The sequence below is a fragment of the Triturus cristatus genome, chromosome 3_1, assembly GCF_964204655.1.
Source record: "Triturus cristatus chromosome 3_1, aTriCri1.1, whole genome shotgun sequence".
Taxonomy (NCBI): Eukaryota; Metazoa; Chordata; class Amphibia; order Caudata; family Salamandridae; genus Triturus; species Triturus cristatus.
The window spans coordinates 23,511,939-23,536,500 of record NC_140583.1 but is presented as its reverse complement, the minus strand read 5'-3'; the positions used below and the strand labels follow the sequence as shown (position 1 = coordinate 23,536,500).

At 53.0% G+C, this 24,562-nt stretch overlaps 1 protein-coding gene across 1 annotated transcript in view; it reads left to right on the top strand.

Moving 5' to 3' along the window:
• Positions 1-1,683: 1,683 nt before the first annotated feature.
• F2 (coagulation factor II, thrombin) overlaps positions 1,684-24,562 on the top strand; it is a 287,050-nt gene continuing 264,171 nt past the window's right edge. Inside the window, exons 1-2 of the mRNA XM_085646657.1 lie at positions 1,684-1,781; positions 11,129-11,289. Coding sequence (XP_085502783.1) covers positions 1,706-1,781; positions 11,129-11,289 — 237 coding nt within the window. The 5' untranslated portion in view covers positions 1,684-1,705. The remainder of the gene's footprint in view (positions 1,782-11,128; positions 11,290-24,562) is intronic.

Here is a 24,562-nt window from a genome sequence, read left to right as displayed (position 1 = left end):
CGGGGGTATGGGCCTCAGGGAGCGAGGTATGGGTCTCGGGGAGGGAGGCATGGGCCTCAGGGAAGGAGGCATGGGCCTCAGGGAGGGAGGTATGGAGGTCAGGGAGCGAGGCATGAGCCTCAGGGAACGAGTCATGGGCCTCAGGTAGGGAGGCATGGAGCTCGGGAGTATGGGCCTCAGGGAGGGAGGCATGGGCCTCAGGGAGGGAGGTATGGGCCTCAGGGAGGGAGGTATGGGCCTCAGGGAGCGAGGCATGGGCCTCAGGGAGGGAGGCATGGGGCTCGGGAGTTTGGGCCTCAGGGAGCGAGGCATGGGGCTCGTGGAGGGAGGCATGGGGCTCAGGGAGCGAGGCATGGGCCTCAGGGAGGGAGGCATGGGCCTCAGGGAGGGAGGTATGGACCTCAGGGAGGGTGGTATAGGCCTCAGGGAGCGAGGCATGGGCCTCAGGGAGGGAGGCATGGGGCTCAGGGAGGGAAGCATGGGCCTCAGGGAAGGAGGCATGGGCCTCAGGGAGGGAGGTATGGAGGTCAGGGAGCGAGGTATGGGCCTCAGGGAGCGAGGCATTGGGCTCGTGGAGGGAGGCATGGGGCTCAGGGAGGGAAGCATGGGCCTCAGGGAAGGAGGCATGGGCCTCAGGGAGGGAGGCATAGGCCTCAGGGAAGGAGGTATGGGCCTCAGGAAGGGAGGCATGGGCCTCAGAGAGGGAGGCATGGGCCTCAGAGAGGGAGGTATGGAGGTCAGGGAGGGAGGTATGGGCCTCAGGGAGGGAAGCATGGGGCTCGGGGAGTATGGGCCTCAGGGAGCGAGGCATGGGCCTCAGGTAGGGAGGCATTGAGCTCGGGGGTATGGGCCTCAGGGAGCTAGGCATGGGTCTCGGGGAGGGAGGCATTGGCATCAGGGAAGGAGGCATGGGCCTCAGGGAGGGAGGTATGGAGGTCAGGAAGGGAGGCATGGGCCTCAGGGAGCGAGGCATGGGCCTCAGGGAGGGAGGCATGGAGCTCGGTTACGGTACAGGGAGGGCCTTAGGATTAGGGTACAGAGAGGGCCCTGGAGTTAGGGTACAGGGAGGGCATTAGGGTTAGGGTACAGGAGGACCCTGGGATAAGGGTACAGACAGGGCCCTGTGGCTAGAGTACGGAGAAGGGCCCTGGATTTAGGGTACAGGGAGGACCCGGGGGCTAGAGTACAGGGAGGGCCCAAGGGTTAGGGTACAAGGATCACCCCGGGGTTGGAGTGCAGGGAGCGCGGTGGTTGACAGTAAAGGGAGGGCCCGTGGCTATGGTACGGAGAACCCTACTTGAAAGGCTAGAGGGGGGGGGGGCACAGCCCCCCCAACCCAATGTGACTCTGCGAGCGGGGGTGGGTGGGTGGCACAGCCCCCCACTGTGCCTCTGTGAGCGGGGGGAGGATGGCACAGCCCCCCACGGTGCCTCTGTGAGCTGGGGGGGGGAGGAGGGCAGGGCCCCCCCACTGTGCCTCTGTGAGCGGGGGGAGGATGGCACAGCCCCCCACTGTGCCTCTGTGGGGGGGGGGGCTGTGCCGCTGTGAGCATGGGGTGGGGAAGAGGAGGGCCCGCGGGTCCAAGGGGGCGAGGGCCCCTGTGTCCCTGACACCAGGTGACCTCCCCGGATATTTCCTCATGTCAGTGCAATATTAACCTGGCGGAGCGCGGACCCCGCGCTCAGAGCACAGTCGCTGCCACACCATGGATTGGAGAGGAGGCCTTGTGCCCAGGGCTCTGCTCCTGGCATGCCTCCTACCCCTGGCCTTCTCTGACAACGGTAAGTGATGCCCTGCTCACTTGTGCCGGCTCCTCACACTGCCCTCCTGTGCCAGGCCTCACACTGCCCTCCTGTGCCAGCTCCTCACACTGCCCTCCTATGCCAGGGCTTCACACTACCCATCTGCACCGACCTTTCACACTGCCCTCCTGTGCCGGCTCCTCACACTGCCCTCCTGTGCCAGGTCTCGCACTGCACTCCTGTGCCAGGCCTCACACTGCCCTCCTGTGCCAGGTCTCGCACTGCACTCCTGTGCCAGGTCTCGCACTGCCCTCCTGTGCCAGGCCTCACACTGCACTCCTGTGCCGGATCCTCACACTGCCCTCCTGTGCCAGGCCTCACACTGCCCTCCTGTGCCAGCTCCTCACACTGCCCTCCTATGCCAGGGCTTCACACTACCCATCTGCACCGACCTTTCACACTGCCCTCCTGTGCCGGCTCCTCACACTGCCCTCCTGTGCCAGGTCTCGCACTGCACTCCTGTGCCAGGCCTCACACTGCACTCCTGTGTCGGATCCTCACACTGCCCTCCTGTGCCAGGGCTTCACACTACCCATCTGCACCGACTTCTCACACTGCCCTCCTGTGCCAGGCCTCACACTGCCCTCCTGTGCCAGCTCCTCACACTGCCCTCCTATGCCAGGGCTTCACACTGCCCTCCTGTGCCAGGCTTCACACTGCCCTCCTGTGCCAGCTCCCCACACTGCCCTCCTATGCCAGGGCTTCACACTACCCATCTGCATCGACCTCTCACACTACCCTCCTGTGCTGGCTCTTAGCTGTTCACACTGCCCACCAGTTCTAGCTGTTCACACTGCCAACCTGTGCCATCTCCTCTCACTTCCCTCCTGTGTCAGCTCCTCTCACTGCCCACCAGTGCCAACGCATCACACTGCCCACCAGTGTCAGCTCCTCTCACTTCCCACCTGCGTCAGCTCCTCTCTCTGCCCACCAGTGCCAGCGCCTCACACTGCCCACCAGTGCCAGCTCCTCACAATGCGTTCGTGTCCTGGCTCTTCACGTTATCCACCAGTGCTAGCTGCTGATACTGCCCACCTCTGCTAGCTCTTCACACTACCCACCAGTACCAGCTCTTCAATCTACCCACCAGTGCCGCTCGTTGCGCCTTTCACTAGTTCCAGCTAGTAACTCTGCCCTCTAATGCCATCTCCTCACTCTACCCATCACAACCAGCTTGTTGCACTTCCCCCTCCCACATTGGTGACTGATCATACGGCTCACTAGTGCCAGCTCCTCACCCTGCCCACCAGTGCTAGCTCCTGGCACCTTTCACCAGTGCTGGTTCCTTGCACCTTACATGAGTGCAGGCTCCTGGCATCTTTCACCAGTGCTGGCTCCTTGCACCTTCCACTAGTGCTGGCTCCTTGCACTTTTCACCAGTCCTGGCTCCTTGCACATTTCACCAGTGCTGGCTCCTTGCACATTTCACCAGTGCTGGCTCCTTGCACTTTTCACCAGGGCTGGCTCCTTGCACACTTCACCAGTGCTGGCTCCTTGCACCTTTCACCAGTGCCGGCTCCTTACACCTTCAACTCCTCTCACTGCTTTTTAGTGACATCTCCTCACACTACCCACCAGTGCTAGATGTTCACACTGCCCAGCAGTACCAGCTCTTCACTCTATCCACCAGTTTGGCTCCTCACACTGTCTGCCACTGCTAGCTCTTCATACTACCCACCAGTACCAGCTCTTCATACTGCCCACCAGTACCATCTGGTCACTCTATCCACCAGTGCCGGTTTCTCACCATACCCACCTGCACCGGCCCCTCATACTGCCCACCTGTGGCAGCGCCTCGCACTGCCCGTCTTTGCTAGCTCTTTGCACTGCCCACCTGTGCCAGCTCCTCACACTGCCTTCCTGTGCCAGGGCTTCACACTACCCATCTGCACTGACTTCTCACACTAACCTCCTGTGCTGGCTCTTAGGTGTTGACACTGCCCACCAGTGCCGGCTCCTCACACTGCCCACCAGTGCTAACTGTTCACACTGCCCAACAGTACCAGCTCTTCACTCTATCCACCAGTTCCGGCTCATCACACTGCCCACAAGTACAAGCTGTTCACACTGCAAACCTGTGCCATCTCCTCAACCTTACCACCAGGGCCAACTGTTCACACTTCCCATCTGTGTCAGCTCCTCTCACTTCCCACCTGTGTCAGCCCCTCTCACTTCCCACCTGTGTCAGCCCCTCTCACTTCCCACCTGTGTCAGCTCCTCTCTCTGCCCACCAGTGCCAGCGCCTCACACTTCCCACCAGTGCCAGCTCCTCACAATGCGTTCGTGTCCTGGCTCTTCACGTTATCCACCAGTGCTAGCTGCTGATACTGCCCACCTCTGCCAGCTCTTCACACTACCGACCAGTACCAGCTCTTCAATCTATCAACCAGTGCCCCTCATTGCGCCTTTCACTAGTTCCAGCTAGTAACTCTGCCCTCTAATGCGATCTCCTCACTCTACCTACCACTACCAGCTTGTTGCACTTCCCCCTCCTACATTGGTGACTGATCATATGGCTCACTAGTGCCAGCTCCTCACCCTGCCCACCAGTGCTGGCTCTTGGCACCCTTCACCAGTGCTGGCTCCTTGCACCTTTCACCAGTGCTGGCTCCTTGCACCTTTCACCAGTGCTGTCTCCTTGCATCTTTCACCAGTGCTGGCTCCTTGCACCTTCCACTAGTGCTGGCTCCTTGCACTTTTCACCAGTCCTGGCTCCTTGCACCTTTCATCAGTACTGGCTCCTTTCACCAGTGCTGACTCCTCGCACTTTTCACCAGTGCTGGCTCCTTGCACCTTTCACCAGTGCTGGCTCCTTGCACCTTTCACTAGTGATGGCTCCTTGCACTTTTCACCAGGGCTGGCTCCTTGCACTTTTCACCAGGGCTGGCTCCTTGCACTTTTCACCAGGGCTGGCTCCTTGCACCTTTCACCAGTGCCGGCTCCTTGCACATTTCACCAGTGCTGGCTCCTTTCACCAGTGCTGGATCCTTGCACATTTCACCAGTGCTGGCTCCTTGCACATTTCACCAGTGCTTGCTCCTTGCACATTTCACCAGTGCTGGCTCCTTGCACCTTTCACCAGTGCCGGCTCCTTACACATTCAGCTCCTCTCACTGCTCTTTAGTGACATCTCCTCACACTACCCACCAGTGCTAGATGTTCACACTGCCCACCAGTACCAGCTCTTCACTATATCCACCAGTTTGGCTCCGCACACTGTCTGCCACTGCTAGCTCTTCATACTACCCACCAGTACCAGCTCTTCATACTGCCCACCAGTACCAGCTGGTCACTCTATCCACCAGTGCCGGTTTCTCACCATACCCACCTGCACCGGCCCCTCACACTGCCCACCTGTGGCAGCGCCTCACACTACCCGTCTTTGCTAGCTATTTGCACTGCCCACCTGTGCCAGCTCCTCACACTGCCCTCCTGTGCTAATTGTTCACACTGCCCACCAGTACCAGCTCTTCACTCTATCCAATAGTTCCTGCTCATCACACTGCCCACTAGTACAAGCTGTTCAGACTGCAAACCTGTGTCATCTCCTCAACCTTACCACCAGTGCTAGCTGTTCACACTTCCCACCTGTCAGCCCCTCTCACTTCCCACCTGTGTCAGCTCCTCTCACTGCCCACCAGTGCCAGCACCTCACACTTCCCACCAGTGCCAGCTCCTCACAATGCGTTCGTGTCCTGGCTCTTCACGTTATCCACCAGTGCTAGCTGCTGATACTGCCCACCTCTGCCAGCTCTTCACACTACCCACCAGTACCAGCTCTTCAATCTATCAACAAGTGCCCCTCGTTGCGCCTTTCACTAGTTCCAGCTAGTAACTCTGCCCTCTAATGCCACCTCCTCACTCTACCTACCACTACCAGCTTGTTGCACTCACCCTCCCACATGGGTGACTTATCATACGGCTCACTAGCGCCAGTCCTCACCCTGCCCACCAGTGCTGGCTCTTGGCACCTTTCACCAGTGCTGGTTCCTTGCACCCTTCACCAGTGCTGGCTTCTTGCACCTTTCACCAGTGCTGGCTCCTTGCACCTTTCACCAGTGCTGGCTCCTTGCACCATTCACCAGTGCTGGCTCCTTGCACCTTTCACCAGTGCTGGCTCCTTGCACCATTCACCAGTGCTGGCTCCTTGCACTTTTCACCAATGCTGGCTCCTTGCACTTTTCACCAGTGCTGGCTCATTGCACCTTTCACCAGTGCCGCCTCCTTACACCTTCAACTCCTCTCACTGATCTCTAGTGACAGCTCCTCACACTACCCACCACAGCCAGTTCCTCAGACCACCCACCAGTGCCAGGTCCTTGCACTGCCCACCTTTGCTACTCATCATTCGCCTCACTAGTGACAGTTGAGATGGACAGGAGGGGATGTTGTGATAGATGTGAGACGGTATTATGATGGACAGGAGAGGATGTTGTGATGGACAAGAGGGGGTGTTGCGATGGACAACAGAAGGTGTTGTGATGGACAAGAGAGGGTGTTGTGATGGACAAGAGAGGGTGTTGTGATGACAGGAGAGGGTGGTGTGAAGACAAGAGAGGGTGGTGCGATGACAGGAGAGGGTGTTGTGATGGGCAAGAGAGGGTGTTGTGTTGGACAGAAGAGGGTGTTGTGATGGACAGCAGAGGGTGTTGTGATGGACATTAGAGGGTGTTGTGATGGACAAGAGAGGGTGTTGTGATGGACAAGGGAGGGTGTTGTGTTGGACAGGAGAGGGTGTTGTGATGCACAGCAGAGGGGGTTGTGATGGACAAGAGAGGGTGTTGTGATGCCAGGAGCGGGTGTTGTGATGCACAGCAGAGGGGGTTGTGATGGACAAGAGAGGGTGTTGTGTTGGACAGCAGAGGGTGTTGTGATGGACATCAGAGGGTGTTGTGATGCACAAGGGAGGGTGTTGTGTTGCACAGGAGAGGGTGTTGTGATGCACAGCAGAGGGGGTTGTGATGGACAAGAGAGTGTGTTGTGATGACAGGAGAGGGTGTTGTGATGGGCAAGAGAGGGTGTTGTGTTGTACAGAAGAGGGTGTTGTGATGGACAGCAGAGGGTGTTCTGATGGACATCAGAGGGTGTTGTGATGCACACGGGAGGGTGTTGTGTTGGACATGAGAGGGTGTTGTGATGCACAGCAGAGGGTGTTGTGATGGGCAAGAGAGGGTGTTGTGTTGGACAGAAGAGGGTGTTGTGATGGACAGCAGAGGGTGTTGTGATGGACATCAGAGGGTGTTGTGATGCACAAGGGAGGGTGTTGTGTTGGACAGGGGAGGGTGTTGTGATGCACAGCAGAGGGGGTTGTGATGGACAAGAGAGGGTGTTGTGATGACAGGAGAGGGTGTTGTGATGGGCAAGAGAGGGTGTTGTGTTGGACAGAAGAGGGTGTTGTGATGGACAGCAGAGGGTGTTGTGATGGACATCAGAGGGTATTGTGATGCACAAGGGAGGGTGTTGTGTTGGACAGGAGAGGGTGTTGTGATGCACAGCAGAGGGGGTTGTGATGGACAAGAGAGGGTGTTGTGTTGGACAGCAGAGGGTGTTGTGTTGGACAGCGGATGGTGTTGTAATGGACAGCAGAGGGTGTTGTGTTGGACAAGAGAGGGTGTTGTGTTGGTCAGGAGAGGGTGTTGTGATGGACAGCAGAGGGTGTTGTGATGGACAAGAGAGGGTGTTGTGTTGGTCAGGAGAGGGTGTTGTGATGGACAGCAGAGGGTGTTGTGATGGACAGCAGAGGGTGTTGTGATGGACAGCAGAGGGTGTTGTGATGGACAGCAGAGGGTGTTGTGATGGACAAGGGAGGGTGTTGTGATGCACAGCAGAGGGGGTTGTGATGGACAAGAGAGGGTGTTGTGTTGGACAGCAGAGGGTGTTGTGTTGGACAGTAGATGGTGTTGTAATGGACAGCAGAGGCTGTTGTGATGGACAAGAGAGGGTGTTGTGTTGGTCAGGAGAGGGTGTTGTGATGCACAGCAGAGGGGGTTGTGATGGACAGGAGATGGATGGGTGACTCGTAGAGGTCGGCTCAGTATTGGTCGATTTGGAGTGATTGGTTCACAGTGACTGGCTTGAAGTAATGCGTTTGCAGTGACTAGCCTACAGTGACAAAAATAACAACAAGTGTTCCTATAGTTCCTCACTAAAGAGAGAATGATGTCAATAAGAAGGTTGACATAAGTTAGTAGCACCGTGTAGACTTGATTGGAAAATCCATATGTCGGATTTAAATGCCCTCACACACCCTTGCAGGTGTCATGCTTCATCATTTGGGCTGCTCCTCGTCGGGCCGGCGGTGCAATGCCCGACGGGCTCCCTCGAAGGGGCACTTTAGCGGAGATCTTTTTATCCGACTGCCGTATAGGTGAAGTGCGGGTGTGGGGCCTGGTAGTTGTAGATATGAGGTAGTGTGATTTAAAAGAAGGTTAGGAGTGCCAAGTGAAAACGAATTTTATTCCGGTGGCCTCCTACCTAGGATTAAAAACGTGTGTACATAGGACTCATATGGGTTTAATGTCCCTAATTAAAGTGGCATGTAGCTGTCAGAACTTGGTTAACATGTTTCTCGCAATGAGTATCTCTACTCGCGATTCTTCAGGACCTTATCAAAAAACTTTTAGATCTACAATGTCTATACCTATTGAGGTGGTCTTTGTAAATAGTCTACACATTTAGACTCAATACCTGTTGGTGTCAGGAACTACCTGGAAAGAAAAAAGGTAAATCACACTACCTCATATCTACAACTACCAGGCCCCACACCCGCACTTCACCTATACGGCAGTCGGATAAAAAGATCTCCGCTAAAGTGCCCCTTCGAGGGAGCCCGTCGGGCATTGCACCGCCGGCCCGACGAGGAGCAGCCCAAATGATGAAGCATGACACCTGCAAGGGTGTGTGAGGGCATTTAAATCCGACATATGGATTTTCCAATCAAGTCTACACGGTGCTACTAACTTATGTCAACCTTCTTATTGACATCATTCTCTCTTTAGTGAGGAACTATAGGAACACTTGTTGTCATTTCTGTACCAGGGGCCCTTGTTCCTACTGGACCTCCCACTCACTTGTGAGTGGGAAACGGCCTCTCTAGTCCCTCCCTTTGTATTCATAGCCTACAGTGACTGCAGTCGGTGATTACTTTGAAGGGGGTGATTTGGAGTCACTTGCTGATTTTTTTCCGGCGATTGGTAGTGTTAGTTCACAGTGTTTGGTTCTGAGTAACTGGTTTGAAGTGGACGACTTGCAGCATCTGATTCTCAGTGATTCGTTTTCAATGATTCGTTCGCAGTGACACAATCACAATGATGTGCATTCAGTGACTGATTTGCAGTAACGGGCTCGTAGATAATGGTTCACAGTTACTAGTTCTCTATCGTTAGCTCGCAGTAACTGCTCTTTATTGCTCCTGCTCAGTGACTTGCCCACATTCACTGCCTCAGTGACCGCTCTGGCGGGTTCGCTGTGACTGCTCTGTCTTCCTCAGTGACTAGCTCAGTGAAGGCACTCTAGTGTTCTTCCTCTCAGTGACTGAATCAGTGAACACTGCCTCAGTCCCTGCTCAATGAAAGTTTCAGTGGATGCTCTCTCGCATTCCCTACTCAGTGACAGGCTCAGTGACTGATCGCTCTAGCTCCCCGTTCAGTGACTGCTCCCTCTTGCTCCCTAATATCAGTGACTGATTCAGTGACTGCTCTGTCTTGCTCCTCACTCAGTGACCTCTCTATCTTCCACCCTGCTCAGTGACAGGCTTGCAGTGACTGGCTGAGTGACTGCTCTCTCGGTCCATGCTCAGAGGCTGGCCCTCACTGACTGGCTCAGTGACTGCTCTCTCTTGCTCCCTGCTTAGTGACCGGCTTTGCAGAGACAGGCTCAGTGACCACTCTCTCTTGCTCCCCACTCAGTGACAGACTCAGTGACTGATCTCTCTAACTCCCTGCTCAGTGACTGCTCCCTACTCAGTGATTGGCTCAGTGATTGCTCTCTCTTGCTCCACGCTCAGTGACCTGCTTGCAGTGACTAGTTCATTGACCTCTCTCTCTTGCTCCCTGCTCAGTGTCCCACTTGCAGATACAGGCTCAGTGACCGCTTTCTCTTGCTTCCTGCTCAGTGACTGGCTCAGAGTGACTGGCTCAGTGACTGCTCTCTCTTGCTGCCCACTCAGTGACAGACTCTCTAGCTCCCCGGACAGTGACTGCTCACTCTTGCTCCCTACTCAGTGACTGGCTCAGTGACTGCTCTCTCGGTCCATGCTCAGAGGCTGGCCCTCAGTGACTGGCTCAGTGACTGCTCTCTCTTCTCTCTTGCCCCCAGCTCAGTGACTTGCCCTCAGTGACTGGCTCAGTGACTGCTCTCTCTTTATCCATGCTCAGAGGCTGGCCCTCAGTGACTGGCTCAGTGACTGCTCTCTCTTCTCTCTTGCCCCCAGCTCAGTGACTTGCCTGCAGTGACTGGCTCGTTCGGTGACCCCTCTGTCTTGCTCCATGTTCAGTGACTTGCCTGGGCGCGTAGCTTCAGAGAGAGTGTTTGGGGTGCAACACCCCCCAAATAAATAGATTATTGTCTTGGTAGTTGGGCCTGGGGGCCCTGAGTTGGATCTGCTATGTCTGTGATGGTTTTTATCGTCTTGTTTTCCCTAGGAGGTTTTAATGTTTTCATTTATTGGAAGGTTATTTCCATGGTGTGGGGGTCACTGTTATTTTTTTACTGTCCCTCCACACCAGGATGTACATGGTGGTATGGACAGTTAAAGAGGCCATCCATCAGTCAGCTGTACAAAGGGTGGACGGTCCGATGGCCCACCTCCAATTACCCATACTCTGTCCAAGGGAGTTTTACACCTCTCCAGTAACTTTTGCTCTGGTGGTGTAAATCTTGCAGCCTGCCGGACTCAAAACCAGGAGAGTGGACCGTGAGTGTGGTGGAGAGGGGTCTGTCACCATTGCAATGGAGTACCTGTCCGCCAAACTCTAAATCAGCCCTAGAGGTTACCGTATACCATTCAGCACCGACCCTGTGCTTCATGGGAACAGTCCATCCCGAACCTTGGTCCTCTCACCCATTCACCTTGTGCCCACTGCTACTTTAGTTGGTAAATTTGAAATTCGCCGAATCTTACTGACTAAGCTACGCATGCGGACTCGCCGGCAGTATCTGCCGCAGTGACCGCGCTCTCTGGCGCTCCACTCAGTGACTGACCATCAGTGACTGGCTCAGTGACCGCTCTCTCTTGCTTTCCACACAGTGACTGACCCGCTGTAACCAGCTCCGTGACCACTTTCTCTTCCTCCCAGCTCAGTAACTGCTCTCTCTGTCTCCCACAGTGTTCCTCGATGCCCGCCAGGCCCAGTCGATGCTGAAGCGCTCCCGGAGAGCCAACAGCTTCCTGGAGGAGGTGAAGCCAGGGAACCTGGAGCGGGAATGTCTGGAGGAGGTCTGCAGCTATGAGGAGGCCTTCGAGATAGATGATTCGAAGGACAAGGCGGTGAGGAGGGCTCGGGGGGCAGTTCCCGTGGACATATACTCGCAAACACACACTTTTTAAATTGGGGACAGTGGGGGAGATGCAGAAAGAAATCCATGGGAAATATTTGTAAAATACACAGTGTTTCAAGGAGGGGGAAGCAGCGCTAAATTTGTGCCGGTGTATGCTGGCGCTCAGCACTGGCACTTATTTCGAAAAACCCGCACGTAGTTATGACAGTCTCCCTCATGGTGGCGCTGCCTGCCTGTTTTAGGCTCAGTAGAGTGTTTAACAATTCCATATACTTAAAAAACAAATGAAACCGTTGGTCTAGGCGTTTTGATGTGATGGTTAGTAGTTGGCATCGTAACTGGCATCTTGTAGAACTGGCAGGGACCGTGGGTGTCGCTATAGTGGCTTATGGAGGAATACTTTGGGCCTGGCTTTCATATGCTTGCAAAAGAAGTACGGGTGGGGAGTCTGCTCTTGGTGCAGAATAGACACTGGGAACACATATTTAAAAAGATTTCAGGTGGGGGGGTGGATGGTTGCACATGATTGGAAGATATACTCAAATAGTCACACATCTTCAGTGAGTGGAGGCTGGCCTGGGGGCAGAATGCAAGAACCTAAAAAGTATCACAGGTTGGATAGCAGACCTGCAGTTTGCGTCCTCTTTCCTTATTATCTGAGGCCGACTCCAGTGAGTTACAGAGCACATTTATGAGGCCTTTGCGGAGCTCTGGCGCACAAACTACAACATCATATTTACAAGGTCACGCAAAACCACTTTGCAAATCGCTGCAGTGCCTTAGTCTGTACGCAGGAGGCGTTCATGGGCGTTGCCGCAGGTGTTCCTACGCAGCACCCATATTTTTTGACGCTTCCCCAGGTTTACAAGATCATCTAAACCTGCGGATGCGCCAAAATCTTGTGCCTCCCGAGGTTAAGCGTAACAAGAAATAACTTCATTTCTCCCCGTTTATACCTCTTTCCATGTGTGCTGCATCCTGCAGCCCACATAGAGAGAGGAAAACGCATCTCAGGGTTGGTTTTGTGCAGGAAAGTACCCCTTCCTGCTCAATAATAATCGTGACTGCAACGGAGGGACCCATTCACCATGGTGCAAAGGTGCCTGCATTGGCGCACGGCTGCAGAAAAGGTGCCCAGCACTGGGGGAATGAACAGGAATACACCATATTAGATAAATACAGTGTATTCCTGACCTTTCACTTTGACGTACAGCAGTGCAGCAAGGTGACTTGTTGTGCTGCCCGACGCCAAAGCCCCATAAATGAGGCCCCTAGTGACAATTTGAGGAAAAAGGGAGATAAAGAGATTTGCCTAGAATCACACAGTTTGCTGCCAAAGTGCTTGTTCTCTAAGATCTTTGAATAAGCTGTAGACCACATTTCCTTTTAAAGGAGTGTTAGACGGACCGGGAGGGTCGGCCGAGGACAAGGGGAGAGGTCTCCGGGGAGAGCCGTCTCCAGCGATCGTACAGACGAGTAACTTCCCCCCCACAGATGTACACCACACAAAGATAGGTTTTAACGTTATTTATAAGCAATCTTTAGGTACGATAGAATGGTACAAGGAGGTCAGGACTCAGGGGTCCCCTCGATTCTAGTCTCTTGGTTGGGAAAGGGGGTAGCGGGACAGTCTTGTTACCAATCTGGTAGATGCGATGAAATGATGGATAGCTCACAATCCTCGAGCTCGGTGTTCTAGTTGGACGGGCCGCGGCAGCGCCAGCAGGTCCCGGTGAAGGTGGTCGTTACACGGTCCGCGGCAGTGCCAGCAGGTCCCGATGAAGGTGGTGGTTACAACGGTCCGCGGCAGCGCCAGCAGGTCCCAACGAAGGTGGTAGTTACAACGGTCCGCGGCAGCGCCAGCAGGTCCCAATGAAGGTGGTAGTTCAACGGTCCGCGGCAGCGCCAGCAGGTCCCGACGAGGATGGAGGATGCAGAAGGCCGCGGCAGCGCCAGCAGGCAGGGTGATAGTTCACAAGGCAGGGCTACGGCAGCGCCGGTAGTCCGTCAAGGATGAGTTCTTCTCGGTGTCTCTCGACTCCAGGATACAACTGCCTTCCTGCTCTGGAGCTGCCCCAGTTATAGGTCTGGCGCCCTTTGATGTCCGGACCCTCGCACTTGGAGGTCGGGAGGTCCGGGATGAGGGAGTCCAGACATCCAGCAGGGGGGTGGAGCCAGCGCCTGGGGGAGCTGGGGGGCGATCGGCACCTGGCGGGGGAGAGCCATCGACACTTCTTTCTCCCATCAACCTGCCAAGTGGTCCGTTCACCTCCTGGGTGGATGGTGGTGCCGGGATGTCGGGGCCTGGCCAGGCCCAGGGTTAGGGTCGAGCTGAGGCCACGCGGCCTCGTGGTGCAGTGTCCAAGATGGCGGCCGGGCCGGGCGAGGGAGCCGGTAGTGGTTCGGCCCCATGATACAGAGATGTCCGGGGGCAGGAATCCCGTCTGGAGACGGGGTGCGGGTTGTTTCTGTGGGTAACACCTGGAGGGCCGGGGCTCGGGCCCTGTCATGCGGGGAGGGAGCAAGCCCTTCATGTGGCCTGTCCAACAAGGAGGATGTGCTAAAAACACACACACACAGCACTATAGAACAAGCATTGGCATAGCCAATAGGTCTCGCTTTTGGGACCTTATAAGTATTTAGTTATGCAGCACAATATCCTTGTTGCAATAATATCAACTGCTGCATGGCTAAACACTTATAAGGTCCCAAAGGCGAGACCAAAGAAAACAAGCCAGGGATACAGCGAATATATCTTTCCTTTTGCCGATGCTAATAGGAATTAGGAAAAAGAAAAAAGATTACCAAAGCTAAACAGCATCTATAAAACCAAATGTATAGTCCTGCATTCGTCATCACTTATGCACACATATGCAGCTCCAGCATATTGGTCATGACACCAATAGCCCCAGCGTGATGTCTCTGTATTTACTCCAAATGTATCTCAAGTGTATACGGCCTGTGCTAACTCTGCAAATCGCTCTGATTCACTAAGGTCAAGTACGCGTTACGTAAAACGTAATGAAATAAAATATATGCATCAGCACCCATGCTTGTGCATTTGTCACTAATGCAGCGTCCATTTTGGTATTTTGTCCTGGCGATTTTTGCACATGCGTGTATCATGACACTGTAGCCTTGTTTTTAAAATATACCATTCTAAGGATGCAGACTTCAATCTTGGGCTAGTAAATGAAAACTAAACAGTTGGGCAAAAGTGCATTTAGGAAACGGAGCTTGCAAGTTTGCCCTTACCTGGCAATCTGGGTGCAGCAAGAGCAATGACAATCTCCTCACTTCTCTGAGCCCACTGACAACTAACCAAAGGATACTATGCTGGTGAGCAGTGAACCTGTAGAAAGAGGAGTGGGATGAGAGAGAGAGAGAGAGAAACCAAGACACTGGATATCGTCACTCTTCCTGGTGTTACACCTGCTCTAAACCTGCACTGCAGCAGTGTTGATATCATAGGCGACGGTGCACTTACCTGAGGCTGTGGCCTGGCTAGGCCTTCCTCCAGGGCTCGGGATAGGCACAGGTTGTGTCCCCAAGTTGAGGCGGCCAGCAGCAGGCTGAGCGAGGCGTGGAAGAGCGCGGCCCCCGACATCGCCAGCAGCACGACTGGCTGCAGGCCGGCCAGCGACGAGGATGCCGGCCTCCTTCCCGGCAGCTGCAGCGGCATGGCTCCCCTGCACGCTCTAAGTCATAGCAAGCTTTCCGTGGGGCGGAGCGGGCTGCACGCAACTTCGTCGACTCCTCTCTGGCAAACACCTGGTGCCCGGGACCAACGCTCCAGCGAGCCCCCAGGGCGTCGCCAGACCACGGCAAACGTGCTGGCGGACCCCCGGAGCCGATGAATGCACTCAGGGCCTGGGGGGCTCACCGACCAGCCCCCTGTGATCGAAGTACGTACACTGGCCTCCCAGAGCAAGCCGCAGGCTACACGAGCAGGAAGGAAGACTGCAAAAGCACAAGACAACAAAACTCTCCAACAATAGCCTTTAAATCTGACTTTTTTTTCTGGAGGCTGTGCCAAAAAGTAAGAGAGAAATGAAAAACATAATGACAGGAAACAGGCAGTGTGAGAGCAGAGAGCCAAATGTTTGGAACTTAATGCTTGTATTAGATAACTCAAATCACGTTTCTGCTGTCTCATTAAAAAGCGGGCGGGGAAAGTGTTTATTTTGTTTTCATTCAACATCTGTTGGCTTGCCACAAAAAATCGGGAAATATTTGTTCCGTCACCAAGAAGACCTCATTTTTTGTGACTCGCAGTGTTCTATATATTATTTACAACGAGAATACTATTTCTGCTGAGACGCTGTAAAAGTGCAGTATCCAAAGTTATTTTTAGTGACGGTCTGGAAAGAGGAAAAAACAAGTTGTTTTTGAGAACTCCACCCGAGGCGCTGACGAGCAAAAAAATCCCAAAAAACATACCCACAAAGCGTTTCCCCTGGTAGGAGCGAGCAGGGGCACAATTTGTTTGAAAGTTAATTACAAACAGATGGTTTCAAAGCTCTTACTGCAACGGAATCGCCAAACGTGCACGTGTTGCCATTGAAAGCAATGCAATGCGTGCACGTTTTTGGCCTAAAAAGCGAATTGATTCAAAGAGGTCTCCTCCTACGCAACGCATGCGCGCTGCGTAGGCGAGACCTAAAAATCTACATCACCCTTAAGCCGTTAGCCCCCGCCTTTACCAATGTCTGGGGCATAGCACCCAAAGGGCATGGTCTATGGTACATCAACAATCTCTGCCACAGTAGTCAGGTGCCATCCTGCTCCTCATTTGCCCAGTCTAGCATGTTTTGCTGTCAATAAAGTAAGGTGTGGTACAGATTTTTGTCTGCCGCTCATTGACACAGTGCTCGACACTGTTGGACAACAGAGGGCATATTTATGAGTTTGTCACGCAGCGTAGCAAGTCACCTTGTTGCGCTGCATGAGAGGGAAAGGGCAGGAATGTGGCATATCTAAAAACATATTGGGCCTCATTTACAAAGAACCGGTGTAGGGCAGCGCTGCAAGGCTTCTTGCTGCGCTGCTCTACGCCAATGTGAAAGGGCAGGAATGCATCGTATTTACAAGATACGGTGCATTCCTGTCCTTTCAGCCAGCGCCTGCGCACAATCAGCAGCCGAGCGTTAACGCAGGCACCCTTGCACATTGATGCAAGGGTGTCAGCATTCTCGGAACAACTGTTTTTATGCAGGAAGAGGCCCTTTCCTGCACAAAATACATCAATGGAGGCCTTTTCCTATTTCTACGCGAGCTGCAGAATGCAGCACACATAGAAAGAGAAAATAACGAGGAGAAATAAAGGTATTTCTCCTCGTTACGCCTCCACTGGGGAGGGGCACAATTTTGATGCATTCCCAGGTTTACAGGTTTTTGTTTAAAAAAAAAAACAGGGGTGTTACGTGGGAAAACCCACTGCAACGCCCATGGAGCGCCCCCTTGACATACAGTAAGGCAAGGCAGCGCTTTGCGTCTTACTCTATATCTATGAGGCCATGCAAAGCCGCGCAGGGTGGCTTTACGTCACCTTATAGATATGTTTGAGAGGCCTGCGCCACCGGAGCATAAAAAAAGGTGATGCTACACCCTGGTGCATTTCTGCCTTTTCCCCCCGCACTGGCACTGTTTTGACCGCCTAACACCAACGCAGGCACGCTTACACCACTGTACAAGGGAGCCTGCATTGTAAGGTGGATTCTATTTGTGCCGGAAAGGCACCTTCCTGTTCAGATAAAATAATCTGAGGCATTTTCCTCTTTTTATGTGTGCTGCTGAATGCACATAGAGAGAGGGGGAAAAAACGAGGAGAAATACGCCTCTCTTGGTCAGGTGTAGGTTGTTGGCACATTCCCAGGTCTACCACTTATGGTAAGTCTGGGAATGTGTCAAATCCATGGATGTTGTGTGGGAGCGCCCACGCCATGCCCATGGAAACCCCTCCCTGGCACAAAGTGAGGCAATGCAGCGATTTGCGCGGTTCTGCTTTACTCTAGATTTATGAAGCCAGTCAAGGCCACGCAAGACTTCTGAGCTGCGTTGCATCGAGCGCGAGCGACGCAACGGGGCTTGTAAATATATCTCAAAGTGTATGAGCGTTCGGGGGAGCCTGCTATCCCCAAGGAAACCAGAGTGACACTACCTCTGCTGTTTGCCATACGACCCACGACCACTACAGGAAGATGAGCTCTCTACTGCCTGGCCCCCCACTAAACCCTGGGGACACTCTGTGTGGCCAGCTGGCCCGGACATCAGCCACCTCGGCTTGTGAATATCGGTCAGGGCTCCTTGGATTATTCAAAATCCATCTTTTGACCTGGAAGGGCTTGGCTGTCTCGCCTTCGCTCTTCTTGTAAACAAATAGAACTGCCTGGATGTTACATGTATTGTGAGTAATACAAGGCCCAGCTGAGCTGAATGTTGTACCCCACATCTCCCTCCAAAAGCAAGCCTTGACTCTTCATTCCTTGCTGCCCCTGAATTTGAACTTGTGTCTGAACTTTGAAAGTGGCATCTCTCTGGCTTCTCTGCTCCCAGCCCAGGGACAGCAGCAGCATTTGCCACAAGGAGGGGCTGGTGCCTCCTTGAGGTCCACAGGCCCACGAAAACTAGCTTGATCCCCCAATGCCAAAAATACATCTACCAACCGTTGGTCTTTGAAGGTTCCAAAAATGACGTCTTTCCCAATCTGATTTCCGGTCATGAGAATCTTGCCGAGGATGGATGCAGAAACAAGCACTGCTTAGAGCGAGACTGAATGTGTTCTGAAGGCAGAAGATGCCGCCTGCAGAAGGCCTCTTACAATCCGTGGACGTCCATCCAGTGGGTGAAACGGAAAAGTGAACAGAGAAGGCTGTTTTAGCTACACTGGCAGCTGGACTTATGAAGCTGTCTGCTGACCACAATATGAGTTTGAGCTGGCACCTTCCAGCCTACCAGGATCTGGACATGGACGTCACACACCGGGGGAGTGCACGGGTACCGCAATCCTGGGCCTTCTACCAAGGACATGGAGGCCAAGGGCGGAGTCCTGTGCCCTGTGCCTCAGGACTGAGAGTGGCACCTGTGACTGCAGTCACAGGTACCAGTCTCAGAAGAGGAAGGAAGGCCACGCCCTGCACTCAGGAGCCACAAGCCATGGCAGCGGGCCACGCCCTGCCCTCAGGAGCCACAAGCCATGGCTGCGGGCCACGCCCTGCACTCAGGAGCCACAATCCATGGCTGCAGGCCACGCCCTGCACTCAGGAGCCACAGCCATGGCTGCAGGCCACGCCCTGCACTCAGGAGCCACAACCCATGGCTGCAGGCCACGCCCTGCACTCAGGAGCCACAAGCCATGGCTGCAGGCCACACCCTGTACTCTGCAGCATAGGTACTGGGCTTGAGCTGTGGGAGAAGACAGTGTCCTGTGCTCAGTAGACACCAGTCAGGTGTGCAAGCCAGTGTCTGCTCCTGCCAGAGACTGTCAGAAGAACACTTTACTGTAGCGTGGGTCACTGGAATACCGCTCCACAAAGGATGCAGACACAAGGACCCACACTTTAATTTTAAAGGGCGTTATTAATGTATGGAAGTCTGGTTTTAGAGTAGAATATTTGAAAAGGTTAACTGCAGATGTGCTCTGTATGGGGAATAAAATGGAGGTAATGCATGTAAATGATATAAAAATTGGCAACATAATTACTGGAACTCTTGGATGGAGTGTGAGGTGTGATCAGTCCATCAGTACACGTGTCCCGTCAGTCCGAGCTAATGTCTGAGCACCAAAATCCTGGGGGAAACTGGAGCTTCCTAAATGGCATGCACGCAAACCTGCTTATTTTGGGGCAAATTTATCAAACTTTCACGCAAGTCTCCTTGATATGCTGCCTGAAAGGGAAGGAATGCGTGGTATTTAACATTATATGGTGCATTCTAGTCCTGTCCTTGCGCTGGCGCCCTTTTGGCTGCCTAGTACCAACACAGCCTCTATTGTGCTGTGGTGCAAGGGTGCCTGCGTTGCAGGCAGGATAGTTAGGGCTCGCACCCTAGTGTTGCAGTGCGCAGCACTGCTCGCGCAGGCGACAGCCCTTTTGTAGGGGGTTTTAAAACGGAGTCTGGAATCGCACACGCTCGTGCGTGTGCTTTTCCTTTTGGCTTCCAAGATTGGCCTTTGGTGCGTGTTTTTCCCAAAGACGGCACACAATAGGCCAAAGGCGGACGCATTGCTTCGCCCATGGCCTATTGGTGTCTATTGCACGCACCAAAGGCCATGTGGTTTCAATTATCGTGCCCAGACACGGGCGCGATAATTGAAAACACATGTTCGCTGTGGTGCGCGCGCGCCACTCTTGGTCCTGTTTTTTTTCAATAGCTACGGACGCAGATACCTGGGTTAAATATATCAAGTCACACAGAGACAGATCAAAAGATATGCATAGATACAAGGGCAGGGTTGGAATGTTTTAGGCTAAGAGTAACACATAAATTAGGTGCAGGGGAGTGAGAGTAAAACACTTATACAGAAATATAGGAGAACAGGGATAGAATAAGAGAGCTGTGCACCGGCAGAGGTGATATAAGAGTGACAGAGAGCTCTGCTCAGGGTGAGCGCTCCAGACGTTTCCTTTGGCTCCCACGCCGCGCCCTGGGCCGTGAGGATGAAGAGGCAGCTGAGCAGGGTGACCGGCCTCAGCGTGTCCGGCAGCAGCAGAGAGTGTGCTTGACAGGAAGTCCACACTCCCGGAGCCCCATACAGGTGACACCCTCAGTCGGGTCAAGCCAATCCGCTGCACTCTCCACAGGCCCCTCCCATCACACCTCTCAGCTGGCAGGCTCTCTCTCTTCCTCTTTTGATCATATTAATCAGTCTCAGTCTCTCTCTCTCTCTCTCTCTCTCTCTCTCTCTCTCTCTGTCTCCGTGAGACGCACCCCCTACACACCATCTCTCTCTCTCTCTCCTCTCTCGCTAACCCTTTCTTTTGTTTGCCTCTCTCTTACAAGCCTCCGTCTCTCTACTCTGCCTACTCTTTGTCTGCTTCTCTTTCACACACTCATCTCTCTTGCTTGTCTATCCGTGTCAGTCTCTCTCTTTCACAATCTCACCCTTGCCTCTCTGCTCTATCCTTCTCTCCCTCTCTCAGCTCTGGCCTTTTTTCTCTCTCTGCTTCTCTTTTCTCTTGTTCTCTCTCCCTCTTTCTGCCTCTGTCTCTGTCTTACTCTTTCTCGTTTTCCTTTCACACTGCAGCCTCCTTACTGCATGTCTGTTTCTTGGCAGTCCGTGCGTTTTCCATAATTAAGAAAAATTGTTGCCTCTCTCAGCTTATTTCCTTTTCCTTACTCTCTCTTCCTTCTTTTACTCACCCTTTGCCTCCTCCCTCACCCCTCTCTCAGCCTCTCTCGCCCTCAATTCTTTCTCACACTCTCATTTCACGTTTCTTTTTTTACCTACCCCGAGTCTCTTTATGTTTTCTTTCTTTCTCTCTTATCTCAGTCATTCTCGTTTTCAATTTCAATTTCGAAATATTTATCTACAAATATATGTCTTCTCCCTTTTCTTCTCTACCAACAATTAGCACCCGGAGTTCACCCACTACTATCTTACCTACATAGTGCTCCGGGGGACAACGGCCCGCCCACCCCCTCATATCTGAGGTAATCTCTGCCAAGAAAGGCCTGTCCAGTTGCTGTAACCATACAAATACCGCAGAGCAAACACCTGCCCTTTTCTGCAACAATAAAAACCGCTGGCTATAAACACATACCAGACATCCATTAAGTCAACAATAAGAAACTCTCGAAGCGAGACGAAAAAAGAAACGTTCCAGGCAGGAGACAGGGTTACAAATAAATGAGGCAACACGATAGCTTGTTGCACAACATAAATACAGTCAGGCGACAGACGCCAGAGATTAACACCCGCAAGAGGACCGAGTTACAGGACATTTAAGAGAGGGTGTGCTGCGCCATAACGTTTGGGAATGCAGAGTGCAGACGCTAACGGCTGACCCTAGGACATGCGGACCTACTTACAATAATGCAAAACCAAAGGGGATGATGGATTAAACCCAGATCAGTTGACTGGGGGTGAGTGCTTGCAAAGTTCAACACTCCCATTTGGTTTTCCTACTTACAATAATCCCAGCTTCAACATTTGTCCAAGAATTGTGTGATTAAGGGAACACCTCTTTGCCTCCCTGTACCTTAGACTGTAAACGTGACTTATCATAAAACAACTGTAAATTCCCAAAAATATGTCTCTCTCCACATCCTTAATTTTGAAATCTTCGCCGGGGTCCACAGTCCAGCCTGTTGTAAGCAGCGCTTAATTTGAACCAGTGGTTGTATGTAACCCATTCAATATTTCTCCAAGGTGCGTCGGGTTGAACCGGGAGAGAATTAGCCCCTAGATGGACCTTGGAGCTCCCCACTGGACTTGTCTCCATTTAAGAAGTTAAAAGTGACAATTTCAAATATCTGTAATGTAGAAAACATTTGGTCCTACAAGCACGACAATGAGGTCTTGACCTTAGAAATTTTAGGGGATTAGGGCATATATAAGTTATCAATGGGACGGATCACTCAGTCCCAGTTGCCACTCCCTCAGATCCTAACCGCCCAGCTCTTTGCGAGTTCCCTACAATTTCCACTGAACGCATGATCAAACGTATAAAAATAATCAACTCCGAAGCTCCTTCGGAGCCTTGCCCCACTAAAGTGTTGCATGATATAGCCGACTCTATTGCACCTTCACTGGCTTCAATGCTCAAGAACGTTCTAAAATCTGATTGTTTTCCTGTCAAATAGAACAAGCATTTGCAATGCAATAGGTCTCGCATTTGCAAGAGTTTCAGCTATTGGCATTGTAAATGACAATGGGCCTCATGTAGGTAGCGAAATACCGGTCGGTAACGGCCGATTTTCGGTAAATATGCCGTTACCGACCGGTATTCAGACAAGTGAGATGTAGGAGTCCAAAAACCACTTTTCGGTAAATATGAGGCGGTAAATACCGATTCATAGTTACCGAATTCCAAAATACCGATTCATGTTTACCGAATACATAATTAACGAATCGGTAAATATGAAGTGGTAAATATGAAGTGGTAAAAATTTAAAATGACATGTAGGAGCAGGCGGTAATTAAGAAATCCAGGAAAATCGGTAAATAAGAGTCGGTAATTAACACGGATTGAAAGCAGGTGGTAACCATCAACAATGCACATAAGCAATCCCAAAATGCAACAGCGTGGACAACATGGCCGCCATGTACGTCATTGCAAGGCGCCTACGTCTACAGGCAGCAGGACTGAGGGTGTGGCGACGGGAGGAACAAATCTACAGACAGCGCATCACACTATTACAGCTGACTGATGCAGAGATACATGAGAGGTACAGGCTACACCCCGAAACCATCATGGACCTGATAAGGGACCTGCACCCACTCCTGGACCAGCCAACAAGAAGGGCGCACGCCATACCACCACATGTGCAGGTGCTCTGCAGCCTACATCTACTGGCATCCGGCAGTTATCAGGTGGTGATAGCTGCGGTGGGTGGTGTATCCCAGAGTTGCCTGTCCCGTTTCTTCAGGAAGTTCCTGGATGCCATGATGCAGAGAATGCACCACTACATAAGCTTCCCAAACACACAGGCTGCACTGCAGAAAACAAAAACAGACTTTTATCACATGGCACAGTTCCCCCATGTCATCGGCTGTATTGATGGTACACACATCCCAATCTGTCCACCAGCTGATACAGAGCACATCTACAGGAACAGGAAGTCCACCCACTCCATCAATGTGCAGGTGATCTGTGATGCAGGGAACATCATCACAGATATTGTTGCAAAGTTTCCTGGGAGCACCCACGACTCTTACATCTTCCAGAATAGTGGGATCTACACACGACTGAGTGCCGGCGAATTCGGAGAGGGATACCTGCTGGGTAAGTAACAGTGACGCCCCTTGAAACCTGCAAATCAGAGTGTATAGAGGCATGTAACTGATGGTTCCCTCTTACTCATCCAGGCGACAGTGCATATGCATGCCGTTCATTCATCCTCACTCCCTACCTACACCCAGCAACCCAGAGTGAGAGACGATACAACGTGGCCCACAAAACAACACGCAATGTGGTGGAGCGCACGTTTGGACTACTGAAGAGCAGGTTCCGCTGCCTCCACAAGAGCGGAGGCGCACGCCAGTACAAACCCATCACCTGCTGCAAGATTATTGCCACTTGTGCAATGCTGCACAACCTTGCCACGAAAAAAGGTACAGATGTGGAACTAACATATGTTGAGGACAACGAGGATGAGTCAGGCCAGCCAGAGGGCAGCGCAGCTAGAGTGCCAACTGCAATCGATGGGAGAGAGAGACGGGCAGAGATCACATGCAACTATTTCTGAGTAAGTGAGGGGACACAGCGAGTTGTGAGAAGTCATGACGTAGTTTAATGTGGCACCACGCCATGAACACATGAACAGGCCAATCTGGCAATATACCATCTATACAAGGAGTATGTCCAGGGTTACGTCACCCAATGGGAAGTGGCTAAGCAGGGCCACATCAATGTTTGCGCATACGCGCTGCAGTGGTGGATTGCACGGCCTGTGCATCCTCACTAGAGCCAACCCCAAGCCGCCTGCTGCTCCTGCGTGCTTCTGGGACGGGGGGTGTGATGCTGCTGCTGGTGTCGATGCGCTCCGCAGCATCCCCTGCAGCAGTTGTCGACGCCTGACTAGTCAATAGCACCCCTAGTGCACTTGTCAACTGCACCATCCCCCGAGACAGGTCGCTGCAGCACTGTGTTAGGCCCTCCTGCATCGTCACAGAGCGCCGGCAAAGTAGGGAAGTCGCAGTTGCCAGACGGTTGAGTGCCCTGCTGGTAGTGTCCCTTCTCTGGCGTTCCCGGCGCCGTGCTTCGATGTCAGCATCTAATTTGCTGCACAACTGCTGGATTGACTGGGACATGTCCCGAATGCCCGCAGCCATGCCGCCAATGTTTGTGTCCATGTTGACTAAGCTTGTCTTCATCACCCGCATGTGCCTCTGGACTGACATAACTGCCTTTGATTGCAGGCGCTGTTGCTTCAACATTTGGCCCTCGAGCCCCAAGAAGACACCATGGCCGTCAGTGGGTGCTGGTGGACTCTGGACACGCGACCTGCGGCGCCCTCTTGCTCCCGTCTGTGCTGCCTGTGAGGTGTGGGGCACAGTGGGATGGCTCCCTTCCTGGTGCCCGGTGCGGTCTTCTGGGCCC